The sequence below is a fragment of the Hydra viridissima genome, unplaced genomic scaffold, assembly GCF_058129835.1.
Source record: "Hydra viridissima isolate aposymbiotic clone 2 unplaced genomic scaffold, HvirCarnegie_v1 scaffold_10, whole genome shotgun sequence".
NCBI classification, from domain to species: domain Eukaryota; kingdom Metazoa; phylum Cnidaria; class Hydrozoa; order Anthoathecata; family Hydridae; genus Hydra; species Hydra viridissima.
In genome coordinates this window covers 5,919,475-5,939,927 of record NW_028324309.1, presented here as the reverse complement: position 1 = coordinate 5,939,927, position 20,453 = coordinate 5,919,475, and the positions used below count along the sequence as shown (strand labels likewise).

Here is a 20,453-nt window from a genome sequence, read left to right as displayed (position 1 = left end):
GATCTTATGGCCCTAGTGAGTATTTCATCTGATGATTTTTTTAGTTGCTTCAAATGTCAAGTGTTTATTGTGAATACTTATTTACTCAAAGTAGGCATAATTTTTAGCAAAAGAAGTTTATTTGTATTTCTATATATACACTATTTGATAAAACCCAAGAATCAAATGGACTTATTTATTTTGACAAAATAAATTTCTTATAATGTTTGTATATCTTGATATTAATTAATTGTGAGTTTAATGATTTTTTTTAAGACTGATTCTTTTAAATTTTATGATCAAATTTTTTATATAATCTGATTGTAAAGTTTTAAATGGTAAGTTGTTTTGCCCATTTTGTAAAAATGGTTCAAGTTTTAAATTCTGTTTCATTTGAAAGGTATTGTTCTATTATATTAATAGCTTTATTGGTTCTAAAAAGTTCTTAGACATTATATGGCTCTCAATGAAGAGGTGGTGTGTAGCAGCTCTGTTTGCAATTGTTGCAATTTTGATTGCTTGGCAAAAATATGCCTTGTTGTTTGGTATACCATTTTCCTTTTATTTTTTTCTCTATAATAATTTTTGATTTAGTGCTTAGACTTGAGTTAAAGTTTTGTAGAATAAAAATTGAGTTTGTTTAGTAGGATTTCTGACTTCTCACCATATTATGTTTTCATGTTTTCTAATGTGAAAAAAAACCATGCAGTTTAGAATAAGACATTGGCCGAAAAGTAAAAATAGGACACCTTTGACAAGACAAGTGTTTCAACTTTTGTTTAGCTCTAAAGTAAATATTTTTTTACCAAATTTCCCTGTATTCATACATTTGCATAGTAATTTGTGATGCTGTACCACAAATGCATAGATATTATCTCATAGGGGGTAGCCATGAATTAGTAGTTGGAGTATTGTCTTCTCGTGATCATTTTCAGTTTAGAAAAATTATCCGTAATGAATTTAAAGATGCAGCCCTCATCTCAAAGTAAGAATTTTTTTATTTTGATTAAGTGTAAATGTAATTTATGATTAGTTATAATTAATTATAATTAGTTTGGATTATGTTTATCATGGTTCATTGTTATTGCTAATAATAATGTATAAATAATATGAATGTTAATGGTTATTATGGTTAACTATCATTATTTTGGTTGGTTAAGAGTATGGGGAGGATTTAATTTTTTTTGGTACTTTTTTTAGTGTTTTACTAAAGTTTATTGTAAGCAAGATTCCATGTAACATTCCTGTGGAAGATCGGTTAGATGAGTTCAGATGTGAAGCTAATTCTTATTCAAAAGCTAATGCTGGTAAAAAAAATTTAATGAAAAATTTTAGAACAAAAAATAATCATTTAGTTTTAGATTAAAATTAGAGAAGAGTTTTTTTTGTAAGAGTTTTTTTGTAAAAGGTCTCCTTTAACTTTTTTGAACGATAAAATTTTTTGTGTGAATTCTTTGTTATAAATTTCCTTCTTTAATAAAATTTCTCAAGTAAAACAAAAGTTGTTCGTCTTTTTTCAGTAGAAACAATATTTTCATGGTGATGCATCTTAAAATATTTGTTTTTAAGTGCAGTTACCTTGTACTTACAGTAACTTTGTGAGATCTGTATGGTTTAAAAGGTGCTTTTGCGTTAGTTGATAAAAGAGATGATGTATTACAAATAAAACATGAGCAACTAAGGCTTGGTATTCACTTTATTGAAAAAAAAAAAGAAGTATTTTTCATAATGCTTCTTTCATTTGCATGAATGAAAATTTGAAAAGACTGGAAACATTTGAGCTCTTTGCTTAATCACACATCTTCACTATATTTTATTTTGGCAATCTGTCAGATTAATATAGTTACTAGAATCTTAGAAATCATTTCATAGAGCACATTTTTGTTTTCTCTGTTATATTTATTTTGTTTTTTAATGAATTGTTTAAAGGTATATAATACATTAAAAGTGTATAATTTAGATATAACACAAAAATTAATTTGTATGGATTAGAGTTGTATGTAAAATTTCTGATTGTTTACTTATACTGCATCATCATAGAAATATTTACATCACATTGTTTACAAAGCACTCCAAAAAATTTTGATCTGATTATTTCTGGCCAGTATGGACTTGATTTTCAGGTATAATTTCTTGTTGTTCTGTATAAGTAAATTTTTTTTAAATGTAAAAAAAAAAAAAAAATGCTGTTCATCTATTGTCTTGTTAAACTCCATCCTCAAAATGTCAATGAGTTTTACTAATAATTTTACAAAATTTTAGTAACCTAAATCATCTTTTTAATTCAATTTTCAATCAAATTGAGCTCTTAAATGATCTTAAAGAAATTACTGTTTTTAAGAAATAATATTGCAATAGCAGTTATTTGGAGCAGCATTGAGTGAAAGCTTTCTTATTTTCTGTTTTTATAGATGTTATAAAATTTTGTTTTTTAATTTTTTCTTTCTTTTTGTATTCCCTTTAATAGCCTAAACCTGGTAATTATAAATCAGGTTTCAAAATTTACATTTAGCAACATCAAAATGATAACATCTATTTAGCTTCTGTTAGAATTGCCTTTCCCCCCTGAAAACTTAGTGAACTCCTTCAAAACCATTTATCTTCCTCAAATCTCCTCAAGTTTGCTTCAGTTTTGATGAGTTTTTTAAATCAATAAGAATATTTCAACATGTTATAAGGAAAAAGATCAACATGTTATGAGGAAAAAGATCAACCTGTTATGAGGAAAGGCGTTTTTAATAAATAATAATTAATGTTTATGTTTGTTAGTTGTTTGTAGTGTGATGAGGTAAGGGATTAGGGAGATTTGGGCTCTAGGTCTATGTGGAAAGGTATATGGTAGGTTGGGATCAAGGTTGAGGGTCTGGGGAGTACTTGGTTAGGAAAGGGCAAGGTTTTTGGGATAAGTTGGTTAGGAATGGACAAGGTTTAATCATTAAAGGGTTAAGGTTGTGTTTACTGTCCTCAGTATATTCTATTATACAATATATCTCAATAAACATTCTATTAAAGTGTAATGGTTAGTACTCTTTTGTTCATTATGTTTATGTAATATAAATTTTCTCTTACTCTATTTGTAGTGTTTGATACTGTTTTTATCAATTACTCCTCTTTTTGTTCTTCTTTTTCTATACAAATATCTCTTCTTTATTTGAAGCTTCTGGTTATTCTTCTTTAATTGGTATTTCTTTTGATTTCTATTTAATTCTTCATTCTTCTGATTATCAAAAATTTCTTGTTCTTTTTCTCTTTTATTCACTTATAAAACTTCTTGTGTATCCCAATATTTTTCAATCACAAAAATTCTTTCTCTTTAAAATTCTTCTTAAATATTTTCTTAAAAACTCTGATTTACTTCTCTTTAGAACTCTTGTAAAACAGTTTTTGAGCTTTTATAATTTTTGTTGTTTTCCTTTGTAATCCCTATTTATCATTTATTTATATGGCATCATCTATTTGATGATTCTTCATGTTTACATCTTTTCCCAGTTGTTTTTAACTTTCCTTCTTTCCATTTTGTCATTTACTTATGTGATATGTTGATGAATCATCATGTGTAAGTCCTCTCTAGGTTGTTGTTTTTAACTTTTCTTCTTTTCACTTTATCGTTTACCAGTCTTTGTGTTTTTGTCTTTCCCAGTTATTTTTTTAACGTTTCTTCTTATCATTTATTTATATGGCAGGTTGAATAATTATCAGTGTGTAAGTCTTTTCTCAGTTGTTGTTTTTAACTCCATTCTTTTTGCTTTATCATTTATTTATAGGAAGAGTTGACGAGTCATCTTGTGTACGTCTTTAACGATTTTTGATCGTTGACCTTTTCTGATCGTTGTTTTTAATTTAGTTCTCCCTTCTTATAATAATAAATTTTTAGGTGACTGATTTGTAATAAGTTTAAACTATAAAGTTTTATAAACTGTTTTGTACTGTTTCTTGTTGTTGTTGTGTTTTTCTATTCTTATTTTGTATTTGAAAAAGATTTCAAGAAATTATTGTTAATGAAAATTTGAAATATGGAAACAAAAACACCTCTTCAGATTTAATATGAAAATTAATACAGTTGAATCCCATTAACCCGGACCCTGGATAAGTCGGACTTTTATTAAGTCGGATGGAATTTCAATTCCCCTTGCACATTCTCTGTCAACTTACTGTAAAATCATCTGCTTAAGTTGTACCCTGGTTAAGTCGGACCATTCGCTAACTAGTACTGTTTTTTGGGGTCCCTTCGGCAAAAAACTTCGCTTAACTAGGACTTTTATTTTGAATTTGCATATAAGTGCGTATAATAACAAAACTTCCAATATTTCAATCAAAATTCCAAACTCTAAATGCTCGAAAATAAAATACTTTTGCGTCAAATATAATTAAACGTAACTGAACATTTTCACGGAGAGCTTTCGATTTAGTTAAGCTTCAATTAAATTCTATTTGTTATTAACTATTACATTAAAAATTTAAAAATATTGATTAAAATTCAAAACTTAGAACATTCGAAAATTAATTACTTTTGCGTCGTTTCAAATAGCTTTGAATGCATCAAAGCTGTTTGAAGAAGAATTGTGCGAGTTAGTGGAACGAACATCATTTGGATTTTTTTCGTTTATAGTAGATATTATATATATAAAAATATATATTTCACATAAGATTATATTGTTCAATATATATGCACATAATATTTATATATCGAGGAACATTTGATAAGTCTCGAAATCTCAATAAGTCTGACATTTTCAAAGAGTCCGACTTAACGAGAGCTTTGCTTAATTTGGACTTTCGCTAAGTCGGACAAAAAATATATACCCCTTCAGAGTCCAAGTTAACAGGATTCTACTGTATTATATAAACTAATAATTTTTTAGTAATATTGCCAAATTCTCTTTTACAAAACTCCCTAATTCTTCTCATTTTGTATGTTTAAAAGAAATTGGCAATTCTCTGCTTGAGCTCTGTCAATGTTCAAACAATAAAACTTGTACTTCTTACTTCTTGAGGGTTTTCTGATTATGCTATTGATCACAATGTGCTTTTGTCTTAGTATTTCTTACTCTTGTATTTTAGGTCAATCATCCAATTATTATACATGAGCTAGGTGTATATGACCATGATCAAAATGGCATTAAAGGATTGCTTAAAGTTATTTTATATAACTATGCTACCAAGGTAATTAATCATATTACAAAAATATTTTTAAGTCTTAAAACTTTTTCAACAAGTTTTTTTAACCATTTACAATTTTAACATTTATGATTTTTGACTTCATATTTTATGCTGTGGACTTTTAATTAAAATGTAAAATGTTGCAAATGAAAGAAATTAATTTTGTAATTCTCAATTCAAAGTTCTCATTTGCAGTTTGTTTTTTTTTTTTTCACTTTAGAAATACCAGTTAAAAGTATACCAGTAAGAAAGATCTATTTGCTTGAAAGTTAAAAATTTTAATTAATTGCTATAGGATGTTGTCACTGAGGCTGCCTTCATGTCATTTAGTTCTGGTGAAAAAGATGGGTTCTATCGCTATAAACCAACTAAGAAGTATATTTTACCAAAAGTCAGTTCCTAGATTTTTCATATTTCTAAAATAACTTTGGAATTTAAAAAAGCTTTTAGCTTTTGTTTAATCAGCAATTAATGACCTAGTGTAAAAAATTATGTCTTCTAAAACCTCGTTGATTTTCTGCCTTTGATTATTTATTCATTTTTAAACTTTGATTGACTGAGGTAAAAAAAGAATCTCAAAAATGTTCTCTCTTACTTTTATTTCTTGATGCTTTAAATTGAAAATTTCAGGGTTTTTATGGTTCACTTGTTGTGCAAGGTGTTTCAAGAGATGATCCAATTTTAGGAAATGCTGATTGTATAGTTGATAGTGGTGGTGGTTTGATTATGTATAAAAAGGTTTTTAATTAATTTAAAATGTTATATAAAACTTATATATGTATATATATATATATATATATATATATATATATATATATATATATATATATATATATATATATATTGGGGTAATAACTATTATCATTATTTTTCATTACGAAACTGAAACCCTTTACATTAGAGGAACAATTGTAGGTAGATGACAGTAGCAACATCAGTTTTTAAAAAAATTGAAAAAAGTTCCCCCACCTTTTTATTTTTTTTTGTGCGCACATTGCACAGTTTGACTATTGGTTTCAATTTCACACTGACTTTTTATATGACGTTCTATACTGCTTTTAAGCACATTCCAGTCAGCTGTTTCCATTTGTTTATAAACTAGACATTTAGAGATGGTTGTTAGTTTAGTAGTTTGTTGATAGATGTTGTTTATTATCTTTGTTTTGAATATATTCACTTCACACAGTATTTTGCTATACCGTGTGAAGTGTGAACTCGTTTGAATATTTTTGTTTTCAGTGCAAGATTGTCAATAAAATGTCTTATAGAAATTCCAGCAACAGTGTAAAGTCAAACAGGTATATTTGGATGAAGAATCTACCCTCTTTTTCTAAACATAAAAGAGATCCAAGTATTCCATCTGTTGAAAAGCTAACCAATCTCACACGGATGCCGACAAACCGTCAAATTCTTGGAAACTTCACTTTTCTGTTCAACAGCAAAAAACGGCGACTGAATTGAATCAAAATTATGATTACGGATATAGAATTGCTCTGGAGGGAAATTCTAGACTTTCCACTATTATCCAGCACACTCATCAGAAAGAAGCTCAATAATCTGATTGATCTATATGACAAAAACAAAAAGAAACCGTCTGATAAATTCACAGCAACACTTTCTCAGTTATTTGATGTCACTAACGTTATTGGAGAATGGAAAAGCACGGAGGATAAAGAGCTCTACCAGAGGCAAGTTGAGAGTGGAGGAAAGATTGGTTATTCAATGATCAAACAAGCCCCTTTGGAATCAATCCACCCAAGAAAACAAATCCGACTATCAACAACTCAACCTCAAGCCAGCTCTTCTCAATCCCAACCCACACAAACACATGAAAGTGACTCAGAATCTTCGGATTCTGAAACCTGATTCGCCAAACCTGAGTCGCCAACCTCTTCTTCCACGTCATCTTCTCCTGAATGCAAACCAAAATACCAAAGATCAAGCACTACAACAGTGGGTTTACTAGTACTGAAAAACAACATTTCTACACATAAAGCACATGACGTTCTTGCAACCATTGCTGAACATGGTCATGATGTGCCGGTTCCAAGTCAGGCGGGTGTCTGGAAACGAGTAATCTCTAGTAAGGACAGAAAATGAAAACCAAAATTGTTCAAAAACTTCAAAGCAATGATCCCTATTGTCTCCAGTTTGATGGTAAAAGAATGCAAGGGGAAGAGTATCAAGTTGTTCTGCTGAAAAATTTTACAACCGAAATCAAACTCGGTATTCTTAAATGTGAGAGTGGTTCTGCCGCGGCCATTCACTAGGAACTTCATCAGCTAATTAATGAATACGATGCTTGGGAAAATATTCGCATGATAATCTGCGACACGACCGCAGTAAATACTGGTCATTTGCACGGGATTGTAAAGCTCATACAGGATGATGTCTTGAGCAAGGGGTTTCAGAAGCCACAATATATTGGCTGTCAGCACCATGTGCTTGACCTCCTTCTGAAGCATGTCATGGATTTTCTTATTCAAGAGCCAACAACCAAACCAGAACTCAACTATTCCTTCATTAACAAATTAACAGAAAACTATGTCTCTCTTCAGGCTGATTACCACCTCGTTGCTACAGATGATGTTAACACAGGCGAGAACCCTGGATGGCGAGATGATTTTAAGTTCTTATTTGAACTATGTCAGGCATATCGTCATTACAAAACAACTTCACGTTGGCCTATAATCAGCTGGAAGAAACTCCCAAATTTACACCAGGCTAGTTGGAACTCACGTGCGATATATGCTGTTATAGCATTATTACTGATACCAGAGTGGCGCAATATCCTCACTCCAGCATGCGACTTCATCTGCTACGAATGGGCAAATGCTTGGTTCCATTCGCAACACTACAATGAAGCGTCATTCAATGAACTGTTTACGTCACTCATGAAGATAAAATGCAAGAAAGCAGTTAAGTGTTTGAAGACACATTGGTCAGTCGAAGAGTCATTAATTGACATTCCCAGATCTAACCAAATTGCTGAACGTGCTGTAAAACTGATGGAGGAACTTCATGCGAAATCAAGAAAAATTGAATTTTTGAACCTGAAGTTCATAGCAAAAACTATTTTTTAAACATTTTTTGTACATTTTGGACAAATTGCTAGCTGTTCTGTATCTTATTTGTTAATAAAAGTTGCTTAGTTATTACTAATACTCTTTTGAATAAAGCAAAAAACACATGTCGTTTTTTTAAAAAAAAATTCAATTTATATTCTTTAATTACTCATAAACTTTCCTTGATTGCAAGTGGTTTCATAAAAAAAGTTTTTTTTGTTATCACACTAATATATATATATATATAAAAGTTTTGTTAAGTCTATTTTTTATTACTGAAATTTTTTACTAGAGTTAAATGTTGTTTTTTCATTGTTTAGCTTTACCGCAGTGAATGTGCAACTGATAAAATTTTCCCTGGATTTCAAAACCATTATTATAACACTTCTTGCTTTATTGCTGGACCTTCCTTTAAATATTCTTCATATGGTTTGTTCTATATTCAATATCGCTAACAATCTAAAACTATTTTATATTATTTTATTGTATTTGTGTACTTATTGAAAGATCTTGATTAAAAGATATAATAATATTTTTGTATGTGTGGGTGATGTTATAGATATAAATGAAACAGATGAAAGTGGTCTTGAGCAGATCAAGCGATATAGAACATATGGAGAGAAAATGCAGGAAGAAGAAAGAGAATTGCAAACAGAGTATTTGGAACATAGGGATATCTTGTTTGTTGATGTGGTTGAAAGTTATCGTATGCTACCAATGAAAATGTTGGAGTTTTATTCTTGGTTGGTTCAAATTCACTATGTAACTATGCACCAACTATGCATTTGTTAAGTTTGCCTGAAAAACTTTTATTTGTGCCTTTTTTTTGATTTTCCAATTATGTTTGCAATAGAATATTTAATCTCTGTTTTGAACATCATAATAATGAAACTTTGAATAAGTTTTTACTTAACATAAATTTGAAAAAATTTCATGGCATTACTGTTTATTCATTTAGGTCATAACAGCTTTTTCTTTTGTGGTGATAGGTTTTGAAAATAAATTTGTGCATGCAGTGTTACTGTGTTACAGTGTTAAGCAATGGTAAAAACAATCATTTCAATTAAAAATTCCTTGAATTACATTTTTTAGGTTGTCAACAAAAGAATTTCATTTTGTTTTAAAAACTGATGACGACTGCTTCATTAATGTAACAGCAATTTTACAGGTGGACCCTTTTGAATGTTAACTCTTGAATTAGTTTGCTGTTTTATTTATTTTTTATCATAAAAAATCACACTTTCAATTTTAAAGATGCTCCAAGATACCTTAAGAAATGGCAAGAACAATGTTGTAATTGGAAGGTAAAATTATGTAATACTTAAAATCTATCAAAATCAAAAATTAAAAAAATCTTGTTAAAAAAATTATTACATTTTTAAGTTTCAGACAGAACTTTGCTTTGGATCAGCATGGCAAGTGGGCTGAGCGAGATTTTGTGTCATTGACCTATCCACCATTTCCCTGTGGATCTGGATATCTGTTGTCAAAAGATATTGTTGATTGGATATCTAATAACAAGTTTTATCTCAAGATTTATCAGTTAAGTTATTCAAAATTTTTCTTCTTTTAATACAATTTTTTAGTTTGACATAGTTTAAGGTTTTGCTTTTTTAAACAATTATTTCCAAAAAAAATGACCTTATTATTCTTCTCAAATTATTTACAAGACATAAGCTCTGAATGTGGATCCTTTGGTTCACTTATCTAATTTTACTTTGCTTTGATATTTGTAGGGAGAGGATGTGTCTCTTGGTATTTGGTTATCTGCTATCAATGTTTATCTAATAAATGATAATCGTTTTAAGTGTGCTAAAGATGGATTTGCTAACACTTCTTTTACTTCTCCAGATCACACGGTAGAAGAGTTGAAAAATCTTTTTGGAGCAAAGAGAAATAAATGATATATGTTATTTATACAGTGTAATACCTTTATAAATAAATAATTCTCAAAACTTTCAAAATCGAAGTTTTTTCTCTGATCAGAGTTTTAAAAAAATCGTTTTTTTATTTATTGTTTTCTTTGGCATTACGAGTTATTTTGCATAACTTTATTTTCCAGATAATATAAGCATTTAAATTTGCACACAGCTAATTAGTATATATATACCTGTTTGAATGCTGAGGTCACAATATAATGAGCATTCCATTCTATATTCCGCAAATTTTTTTATTATTTTATACTATTGCTGTTTTGCTTGTTCGTATATAAAGTTTGTTAATATTATATTGAAGTAATAAATTATATGTATGGGAGCAAGTCGAAAGTTGTGGATCGGAAATATTGATAAAGAAGTCACTCAGTAAGTTAATGGTTTCCTTCACTTTTAAACCCCTTAAGTACTAGTTTTTTCAATGGATAGACTTGCGTTTGTGAAACTTGAGTTTACAATGAATTTTTTTAAAGTTAGATTTTAATCCTTAGTAATTGTTTTTTTCAAACTCTGATTTTGTTTTACGAGGTACCAACTTCTACAGCTGGTAAAGTCTTGCGGCGTTGTCAAGCTTTTTGATTTTGTTTATCACACAACAGGACCTTTAAAAGGGGAACCAAGGGGCTTTTGCTTTGTTCAATTCGAAAAAGATGCTGTACGTTTTGTTTTTTTTTTTCAAAAAATAATAAAAGTATAATTAATATTTTATGGAGTAACAATTCTTAGCTCCAAACTCTGATTGAGAAATGTTTTTTTTTTTTCAAAAAATAATAAAAGTATAATTAATATTTTATGATTGAGAAAATGTTTTTAAATCTTTATTCACAACAAAAAAAAGTTTATTCTTCTTTTTCCTCTAACACTTCGGATATTTTCAAATTTTCTTCTTTCTCTATAGGTGATACATTTTTTCTCTTTCTCCCCAGCCAGTACGTTTTTCCTTTGTTTCTCCAGCATTTTTACATTTTCCATTTATTTCTCCAGTACATTTTGTAACTTTAATTTTCCTAACGAATTACAGACCTTTTTTCTTTCTTTCTGTAATAGGAAGCCAATCGTGCCCTTGCAAAATTAAACGGTCTTCAGTTGCTAAAGTCTTCTTTAAAAGTTGACTGGGCTAAAGATAACGAACAGGAAGAGCAACGTGAAGTATGTTTGCTTTTTCTTTTTGTTTATTGCCTAAATGTTATTTTTTTTTTTTTTTTTTTTTTTTTATCAACCAATGATAAATAATATTTAACAATAAAATTGTTAGATATTTATTTTAACACTAATACTTCAATTCTTTTTATCTTAAAAGTGCTCCTCGTCGAGTGTGGTTTTAAGCACCGTTGATAGGTAAATCACTCCTCTTATTTTGGTTTTTGTTCTAAATCTTATTTATTGCTGAAAAAATTTATTGGTTGCTTGAAAAACTCTTAAAATCAGTTTTGTCTTTCAAATGAAAGAATTTTGCTTTAATGCAGGGGGTCACAAATCAAAGCTTTGGAAAAAAAATTGAACAGCCTAGCTAAAAGCGATTATGAAGTGGTTAAGCGTCACCCTGTTCTTAATCGAAAAGAAGTTTTGCGCCAACAAGAAAAATATTTTAAAAAGAAACCGTACGAGCGATAGTTCAAAACACTGATGCGTTCAATTTTCAGTCATTTGTTCTTCAAACCCTATGCGAACTTACTGCAACGTTGGACATTCTGCAAAGTGAATGAAGAAAATCATCTGTATGATGAAGTTTTATTAAAAGCGTATTATTTACAATATAAAAGCTGCATACAAAAATACATTCTATGACATTTCTCCACATAAAGAGTAAAAGTAAATTTAGAATTACTTTTTTTTTTTTTTTTGAAAGATCGCAAAAAAAGTTGTTTCCACAATCTTTTTGCCATTAGTAACAACAAAATAATACACTGAACACTTAGCAAAATATATCGGTTTCCGTTAACAAACTACACAAATGAAAACTTATCGTTTTTAGTGTCGTTTTGGCATATAAGATAAATGTTTATTTGATTCTCGCACTTCACAACTTTTCCAACATCGTTCTTTCATCTGATTTGGGTAAAAAGGTGATGCAATTTAATCGTTAATTTAAATTGTTTCTTGTTTTTTTTGTTTTTTTGTTTTGTTGATATTTTCGATTTCTCAGATATTTTGTGGCGATTCGAAATGAATTCGTGAATTAAGAAACACGCGCTTCAAATTCTGTCCTTATATGTAAAACCGAGCCTTTAGCTAGCTACCTTCTCGAATTATTAGTTGATCAAGATGGCTTCTCTTAGCTGTTGTGAGCTTGCTGCAATTGATGTGATGGGTTTTTCCATATTGCTCTTGGTACATTCGTTATTTCATCGTCGTCCCATAAAGATCTTTTTCTTCGCTCATCCATTAAAAGATCGCCACTGCCTAAAAAAAAAAAAGTACCTGCCGAGTTAAATAGTTAAAAAAGTTAAAAATAAGGTCTTCTTTTTTATGGAAAGTTTTTTTATGGAAAAATTCTTTTATAGTTAACTAATATCGGTATAATGACTATTTATCTATACTTGCGCATGCAGGCCAAATTTCATTTTAAATCCACTTCAACTCTTTTTACGTGGTTTGAAGTTTTAAAATCAAAAATAGTTTTCATTTTCTAAAAAGGTATGTAACTGCTCTCGACAACTTAAAATGTAATGTATTTAGAACCATTTAAAACTAGTGAGTTTGACTAATGGTTAGGAATCATTTTTAAAACATATAAAAAAACCCCAACTGACAAAAAAATCCAGAGAGTTTTCCATTCACACCACTTCTCTACAAATTGCAATTCATACGCTTCTATTTTTGTTGATGTGTATGGTTTAAAAAAGTTGAGGCTATATACCTCGTTTGACTTTTCTTTTCCTTCGTTTTCTTTTCTCTAACAGCACGTCAACTGCGTTAGATTCATCTGGCATACATTCGTAGCAGATCTTTAGATACTTGTAGGTGTTCCCACACGTATTATCGTCAAAAAAAATGTTGGACGCAACAACCTCACAACCTAATTAAATCACAAACTAAGATAAAAGCTTAATTTCAATACACCCTTAAAAAATAACTTGAGACTATTATTATCTAGTTGTATCTTTTTGGCATCCAAAAATTATGAAGCCTCTGATAAATCAAAATTTTCGTTTGTTAAAGGTCAGAAGTTCTATTACTGCAATTAAAAGACCATAGCTTAATTAGAAGTCGTTAAAGGAACTTTTGACGTGTAATACATACTTTTCTTTACCTGATTGTAAATTGCATTGCCCGTTGACTTTTTTGAGAGCATTTTGTGCATTACTCTCGCATGGTGCTTTCAAACTGAGACCAGCTGGAGGTTTTGGGCATATTACTGCTTTTTTGCCAACTTGATCCTCTTCACGCCCCCAAAATACTCTTAGTATTTTAATCTGTTCGTATTGTTTACATTGAAGCCATGCCTTCTCTCCTTCGCATACGTAACTACAGTTCTAAACAAAAAATTGCAAATTCTTGTTTTCGATTTGAAATCATTTCAATTTTTTAAAATTCATTTTGAGCAATTGAAGATTTTTTTAAAAGACGATTGTAGTAGCATCTTACAGGAAACGTTTCTGGTTCACCAGCATAGCCTCTCATTCCAGGTGGCCCTGGTGGTCCGGGAGTTCCCGGTGGGCCACTTAAACCAGGTTCTCCTAATTGCCCTATCTCACCGCGCATACCAGGTAAACCTGGTAAACCTATTGGTCCTTTTGGACCAGGTTTTCCTGGGGAACCTAAAATAAAAATTGAGAAAAATCTGTAGTTAATTTTATGTAAATTTTTTGTGGACAAATTTAGTGATGCAAGTTATAATACAATTCAAAGATAAATTTACCAATTGATCCCGGATCTCCTGGCGGTCCTGGATATCCGTTTAAACCAGGCTGTCCTGGTGGTCCAGGTGGACCTTTAGTTCCTGGATCACCTTGCTCTCCTGGTCGACCAGCCATGTTTGTGTAGAAAAGGTTGAGATTCTGCTCCAGCAGCTGGCTAACCATTAAATGTTCAAGGAAAGCCTCAGTGACGATGTCGCCTTCATATGGCATCACTCTGGGGTCCTATAGAATAATATGATAAATAACGTAACAAACAACTTATAAGCCTGTTATTTATAACAATAATCTAAATTATAACTAAATAAAGCAAATATAAAAAATTAAAACATTAACTTACAGTGTACTTGTTATGACGAGTTGGAGATGACATGGGCGCTGTTGGACAAAACTGTTTATTAGTGCACACTGATTCTTCTATTGTACCTTCAACCATTCCATGTTTGGAAGCATGATGGTGGTGGTGGTGGTGATGGTGTTGTTTGTGGGTTTTTTTTTCTTCTTCATTTGACTCAATTCCCGCATGAACATCCTCAACAACAGCTTCTTCAGCTTCTGAAAATGTTTTAAAGTGTATTTATTTGAGTTTTTATTAAACTTTTTAATTGTTTTTAGATAAAATGGTAGAAATGACTTTAATTGTATGATAAGTTTCTACAGTTAAGAGATAAAAATACCTTTTACGCTATCTTCGTCAAATTTGCTAGTAATGGATGCGTCAGCTTCAGAGGTTTGTGTCCTTTGAGAAGCTTTCGCGTTTTTTTCACTTTGAGAAACTGGATTAATTTTATTATCAGCTTCTTTAATAGGTGAATAACCATGTTTGGCATCATATTCTGCTTCCAATGTGGCATCTGGTTTTATGTCATGTACGCTCAAAGATGGTACTTTTTTTGAAATAATCTTTTTAGGGGCAATGGGAGCGTTTGCAACTCCACTTCCACTCCCACTTCCACTTTCATTATCTATGGAAGGTACTTCTCCACTTTCTGCATCCGATATTTCCTCTTCAGGAGTTAAATAAGTTGCATCTCCTTCAACTGGGTGAATTGATGACTGAAACGGTACAGTTAGATTCGCATGAAACATTTTCGGAGAAACTACATTTTTTATATTTGTAGCATCAGCCGATTTCTCAATATCTGTTTTTAACGGTGTTGAGGAATCTATTTTTTCCTGTTTGGCTGGGGCAATTTTCGATGAAGCAGCTACATCATTTTCGCCTGATCCACTTGATCCTGATGAAAGTTCATTTTCTTCTGATAAACCTGAACCTGATACTGAATCTCCAGACTGTTCAGAGATGCTAACTTTTGTAGTTTCTGGTTGCTGATTCACATCTAAAACTTGCGTATGGTTTACTGGAGTTTTTAAAGCTTCAAGAGGTTGAATTTTTTCAAGAGGTTTTATTTTTTCAAGAGCCTTAGTTGTTTCTGTGATGGTTTGATTGGATGAAAGAGCAGGGGTCTGTTTATCTAAAGAAATTTTTGATGGCTGTCTATTAAGGGAATTTTGAGCCACTTTAGTAAGCATTTGATGAACCATTTTTTCACTTAGATCCCCTGATCCACTACCTGATCCCACTGATTCACTACCAGATGATTCAGTCCCGAACATACCAGATATATCAGAATCTTCTAATGGGGTCTCATCGCCATAATCACCTGGCAAAACATCGTTGTTTGTGTCATTTTTTGCAGATTTTTTCATACTTGCGTCAAAGGAAGAAACAATTGAGCTGGCTATTTTCATTTCAACATCTTTGTTGTTTGAAATACTAGAATCTTTTGCATCTTCGTTAACAGGAGTAATCTCAGACATTTTTAGTTCACCAACACTTCCAGGTAGGTCTTGGTCATTGTATATAGTTTTCCAAGGTTTCTCTTCAACTTCGTTTGTCTCAGTACTTTGGGTAGAATTAGCTAACTCCGTAGAGTTGCTAGGAGCCGTTATTGACGGCGATTGAAGTAAAGAATCTTTCTTTTTTGGATTGCTATTTGACATAAGATCTAAATCTTCGCTCTCTATACTTCCTTGAAGCTTTTGTATATCATCCTCACTAAAATCTGCACCTCGGCTCCCGGGAAGATCGTCATCATTTTCATTTGTTACATTTTTTTGGCTTTTGGGTAATAGAGTCTTTTTTTCTGAAGATGGCGTTTCATCATCGGATATTTCAAAGTTTACAAGCTGAGGTTCTTTCAAACGGTTATTATCAGGTTTACTTATAAAGTCTTTCTTTACAGGATCCAAAATGTTAATAGAAGAATTTGATTGGTTCAGACGTTTCATACCACTTAAATGTGCGACGTCATAAATTTTAGTTATTATCACAAGTTTTGAGGTATTATTGTCTTTCGAATCAACAACATTTACAGTCTTTTCTTTGAAATTTGAATTTGTTGACACATTTTTTAAGTTTTGAGTTACGTTTATTTGCTTCTCGTTGTCGTCAATGGTTGGAGTAGATTGGTTGCTAAACGTTTTCAATGCTCTATTGCTCGCATTTTGACTATCAATGTAACTTGCTGTTGGATTGGTAGTTGAAGATCTTTTGATAGAATCGTCGTTCTCTTGAACAATTTCTTTTAAGCTTGTACTACCTGCCTCACCTCCGCTCATATCATCTATATCGCCAGATCCAGAACCGCTGCCAGATAAACTTCCAGTTTCAGCTAGATTTGAAAGAAAAGCTGCTTCATTTAAAGTTAGCTCGTTGCCATTCGTTTCATTTTTAAAAACAAAATTGCTGACAACTACAGATTTCTTATTTATTTCCTCTCCACTTCCAGATATGCTTATTTCATCAGAGATCTCATCTTCGCCACTTCCAGATCCCGATCCAGATTGTTCGTTTGGTACTTTAAATCGGCGGTTTAGTTTAGACTTTTTAGTTGCTTTCTTGATCTCTTTTGCTGTTCTTGAAGTAGAGTTTAACGAGCTGTTGGGCTCGATTAGAATTCTAGCATGCTGTTTTGGATATTCTTTTACATTGTACATTGTACTTTTCCTGCTTTTAAGTTCAGTCGCTATAGAGTTTTCAGATGGTTTTATGTTAAGTTTCGCAGCAGCATCTCTTATCTCAATCGATTTATTTTGTCGTGAACCAGATACTTGAATAGCACTTTTTTTCTGTAATTTTGCTTCTGGGTGATTTTGTCTATCATTTGATGCTGAATCCGGCAACTTTATGGCAGAAAATGTTTTTAAGTCACCTTCGTCTGCATCGCGTTTATCATTTCTTTTGTCGTCATGAATAAGAAATTTTTCTTCGTCAGCTGACAAAATTCGACTTCTACGGAAACGAGCGAACTCACCCGTGGGTACTTGTTGAGAATTATCTGCCGGGTCGGGTGTAATAAGTTTGAGGATTGTTTCGAGATTTAATTCTTCTGTTTTGCATAAGTTCTGTAAAAAATCATCATAGAGAGCCATCATTAACAGATTAACGTTCCAAATGATAATATTTTTAACTTTTTAACTATGAATAACTCTTTTTAAAATTGTTTTATGATAATCATTACTAAAGGTTATGCTTATGTTACATGGAAGAGAAGTTTTATGAATATCCTGATGAGTGAAGACTGATGATGATGATGATGATGATGATGATGATGATGATGATGATGATGATGATGATGATGATGATGATGATGATGATGATGATGATGATGAAAACCTGAGAAAACCTTCTGATTACAAAATCATCAAAACTTACCGTTGCTGCCAAAAAGATGTAAAATACAAGGATCTTGAAAGAACCCATTCTAAAAATGAGCAGTAAAAATAAAGAATACTACTAATAAATGAGGGTATTTTGTTTTTAAATTTCATATAATGTTTTTTATTAATGATAATTTTTTAAGTACCAGTCGCTGAGAATGATTGGCTGGGATTTAATGTTCGCTAGAATGATTGGTTGAGATTGGCTTTAAAAATGGAAAGAAAAAAAAAGCTGTCAAAAGAGCACAAAGTATGAAACAATTAAAACAATAAAATTCTCACGCATTTGTTGCAGTGATTTACCCCAGGTCCCACTAGGTCCCACCAGGTCCCACCAGGTTCACCCCCACAGTTAAAAACTTGATTAATATTCGATTTAGGACTAAGGTTAATGCAACAAAAATTGATTGGGAGACAAAATCACCGAAATGAATTTTTTTTTAAACAAAATGAAACATTTTACAACCATTTTACTCCGTTTTCTTATCCCTCATATTTTTTTAAATTGTAATCCTCGTCAAGAGCCATCGTTCTTCAGAAAACGTTGTGCTTCATAAAAGCAATGTATTGAGAGAAATTTATTTTACCTGCTCATAAAAATACTTAACTATTTTTCAATACCTTTTATTAGGACTTCGAGACAATTACCTCAAAAGAAAAAATTTTCTAATATCCTTTTTGAATCGGTCTAAACTTTCAAAAGTATTTCAAGTAGTTCAAAAAATTAAAGGTTCTTAAATTTAACCCGAATGCTTGGCTTCTTTGCCTGTGATAGTAATAATAATATTAATAAGGTCGGTTTTTAATAATGCAAGAAAAACTTTTCATTCTCTTTTGAAGTTCAGTTTGATATTTTGATTTCCAAAAGTTAAGATAAGAGAGATGTGTAAAAAAAACAAATATTGATTTGAAAACATAACAAAACCTCATCTATCATTTTGCACAATTTACTTTTTAACAACTCGTATCTTAAATTTTCTTTTACGAATATCTACGATCGACTTACGTTGATTAATAGATCATCTAAATAAATTTACAGCTTTATAAAACGCAATTTTCTCCGGTCCTTGTTAAAATTTGTAATATTGACACATCATATAAGATACAGCTTCATACCTTAGTACAAGTATTTAAACCTTCATCTTTAAAAAGACAACTTTGCAAGCTACCTCAGATGTTTCTGCACGAATCTTGCAGATGGACTCTAAAATCTACTCATGCGTGCAAAAATGTAATTAAACTAAACACAATTTCATAAACGTTGAATTGGCGAATTACTACCATTGTTTTACAGCATTCAAGTTAAACCAAGCGTTTGAAGGAAGAACTTCAGGATACTTTTTGTTAGTAACTACATGGTTTTTACTTTGACCGTTTACTTATTTTTATAAAGCTGTGTTTCGTTCAATTAATTCTTATTTTCTGGTATCATTTGCCGTTTTTAATTGGTCAGTAGTCAACATTTAACTTAAGTACATTTTCGCTCGAACCAATTGCAGAATATTTAAGCACGCAATCAAATGTCGAGCATTTCAGCAATTTAATATTCGTGATGCAGACATTGTGGCGGGTTGTTAAGTTTGAACTCCCGTATTTGATTTTACCAAAACGTAAAAAACTCAGACATCTTAAAAAAATTTTTGATTTTAAAAAGTAATCATTCAATTTCATAAGTAATCCTTAATTGAGATTTGTGATGTCAAGCTAATGTTCTCTCAAACACCACGTGACTAATTTTATTTTCAAACGCAGTTGAAAAATCGTTTTAAAAATGTTGGTAACCTTAGGAAAATTTTATCCCTTATGACATTTGTTTCTGCTTTCCAATCAACCCTAGTTGGCTAAAAGTTCTGTCTTGAAAGTTGATCGTGAAGCTGAAATGCTTTAAAAAATTGTTTGTTATTTGCATTAATTTTAATATATATATATATATATATATATATATATATATATATATATATATATATATATATATATATATATATAAATTCTGCAATATCCAAATTTTTGACTAAAAGTATGAAGTTTGTTTGGTCCACCTGGCCCTTTCATTTCTAGATTTGGTTCAAAGTTTTAAAAGGTTAGAGAGCATTGTGCTTTTACAACTTCCTTATGTAATGTCGGATCGTAATTTTGCTGCAAGCAACTCTTTAAAAGTTCCTACAAAAAGTCTTTTTGAAATTTTTCTAAACTAGCCTATATTGATTTTAAACTGCTAATTTTTTCAAAACAGCATGCTAGAGTTCTAATCGAAAAATAAGAAATTAATTTTGAAATGGAGATAAAAGTTTGGAACTAAAAATTAACAAAAATAAAGTTTAAAGCTAGAAATGTCATTGCAAACTTGCTGTATTTGGGAGGCGACTCCTAAACCTAATAAATTATATAGAACACGTTTCCAAATTCGTTCCCAAACCTCATTTTGGTTTATCGAATTTACACGCATGAATAAGATGCTTCGAAGCTCTAATGCACATATCTCATCGTCTTACGATTAAGAAGTGGCAAAATGTCAATGAACGAAAAAAACTCAAATAGGATTTTAGTAAATATCATAAAACTGCCATAAATGCTTGATTTTTTTAAGAAATGAAAAATTTTGCGTCGTCTTTTATAAAAAGATTTTGCAATATCTCTTCAGCCTTCATTAAATATTATGTAATGGCACTGGCAGTTAGAAAGACCGTTCTTCCAATTAGGGTGTAGTTAAAGGAAGCTCTTAAAACTCGAAT

General features: G+C 30.9%; 3 protein-coding genes across 9 annotated transcripts; 2 read left to right on the top strand and 1 right to left on the bottom strand.

Moving 5' to 3' along the window:
• The first annotated feature begins 326 nt into the window (after positions 1-326).
• LOC149882832 (UDP-GalNAc:beta-1,3-N-acetylgalactosaminyltransferase 2-like) lies at positions 327-10,168 on the top strand. Of its 6 annotated transcripts, none has more exons than XR_016456107.1 (14): positions 327-524; positions 862-964; positions 1,180-1,286; positions 2,020-2,102; positions 5,041-5,142; positions 5,360-5,382; positions 5,470-5,530; positions 5,770-5,877; positions 8,525-8,633; positions 8,764-8,966; positions 9,297-9,372; positions 9,459-9,508; positions 9,588-9,746; positions 9,941-10,168. XR_016456107.1 is itself a non-coding variant. In XM_090099397.1 (14 exons), exons 1-14 carry the CDS (start codon positions 446-448, stop codon positions 10,106-10,108), a joined length of 1,413 nt encoding a protein of 470 aa, XP_089955523.1. In that variant the 5' UTR covers positions 327-445; the 3' UTR covers positions 10,109-10,168. The 6 variants fall into 6 exon arrangements, 3 of the variants coding, with proteins under 3 accessions (XP_089955523.1, XP_089955521.1, XP_089955520.1); XM_090099397.1 differs by having other exon boundaries at positions 8,764-8,947; positions 9,588-9,747; XR_016456105.1 differs by lacking the exon at positions 5,360-5,382 and having other exon boundaries at positions 5,435-5,530.
• A 176-nt stretch (positions 10,169-10,344) lies between these two features.
• Positions 10,345-12,359, top strand: LOC145193151 (putative RNA-binding protein 18). Its single transcript, XM_090099398.1, has 5 exons — positions 10,345-10,507; positions 10,667-10,793; positions 11,186-11,287; positions 11,439-11,476; positions 11,605-12,359. Exons 1-5 carry the CDS (start codon positions 10,455-10,457, stop codon positions 11,750-11,752), a joined length of 468 nt encoding a protein of 155 aa, XP_089955524.1. The 5' UTR covers positions 10,345-10,454; the 3' UTR covers positions 11,753-12,359.
• LOC149882831 (uncharacterized) lies at positions 11,856-18,939 on the bottom strand. 2 transcript variants are annotated; one of them, XM_090099392.1, is made up of 9 exons: positions 18,838-18,939; positions 17,717-17,765; positions 14,676-17,406; positions 14,339-14,553; positions 14,001-14,223; positions 13,727-13,899; positions 13,392-13,614; positions 12,999-13,157; positions 11,856-12,541 (listed from the first exon to the last, which is right to left on the bottom strand). In XM_090099392.1, the coding sequence occupies exons 2-9, from the start codon at positions 17,762-17,764 to the stop codon at positions 12,414-12,416; spliced, it is 3,900 nt and encodes a 1,299-aa protein (XP_089955518.1). In that variant the 5' UTR covers position 17,765; positions 18,838-18,939; the 3' UTR covers positions 11,856-12,413. The 2 variants fall into 2 exon arrangements, with proteins under 2 accessions (XP_089955518.1, XP_089955517.1); XM_090099391.1 differs by having other exon boundaries at positions 18,728-18,894.
• Between the last annotated feature and the right edge of the window lie 1,514 nt (positions 18,940-20,453).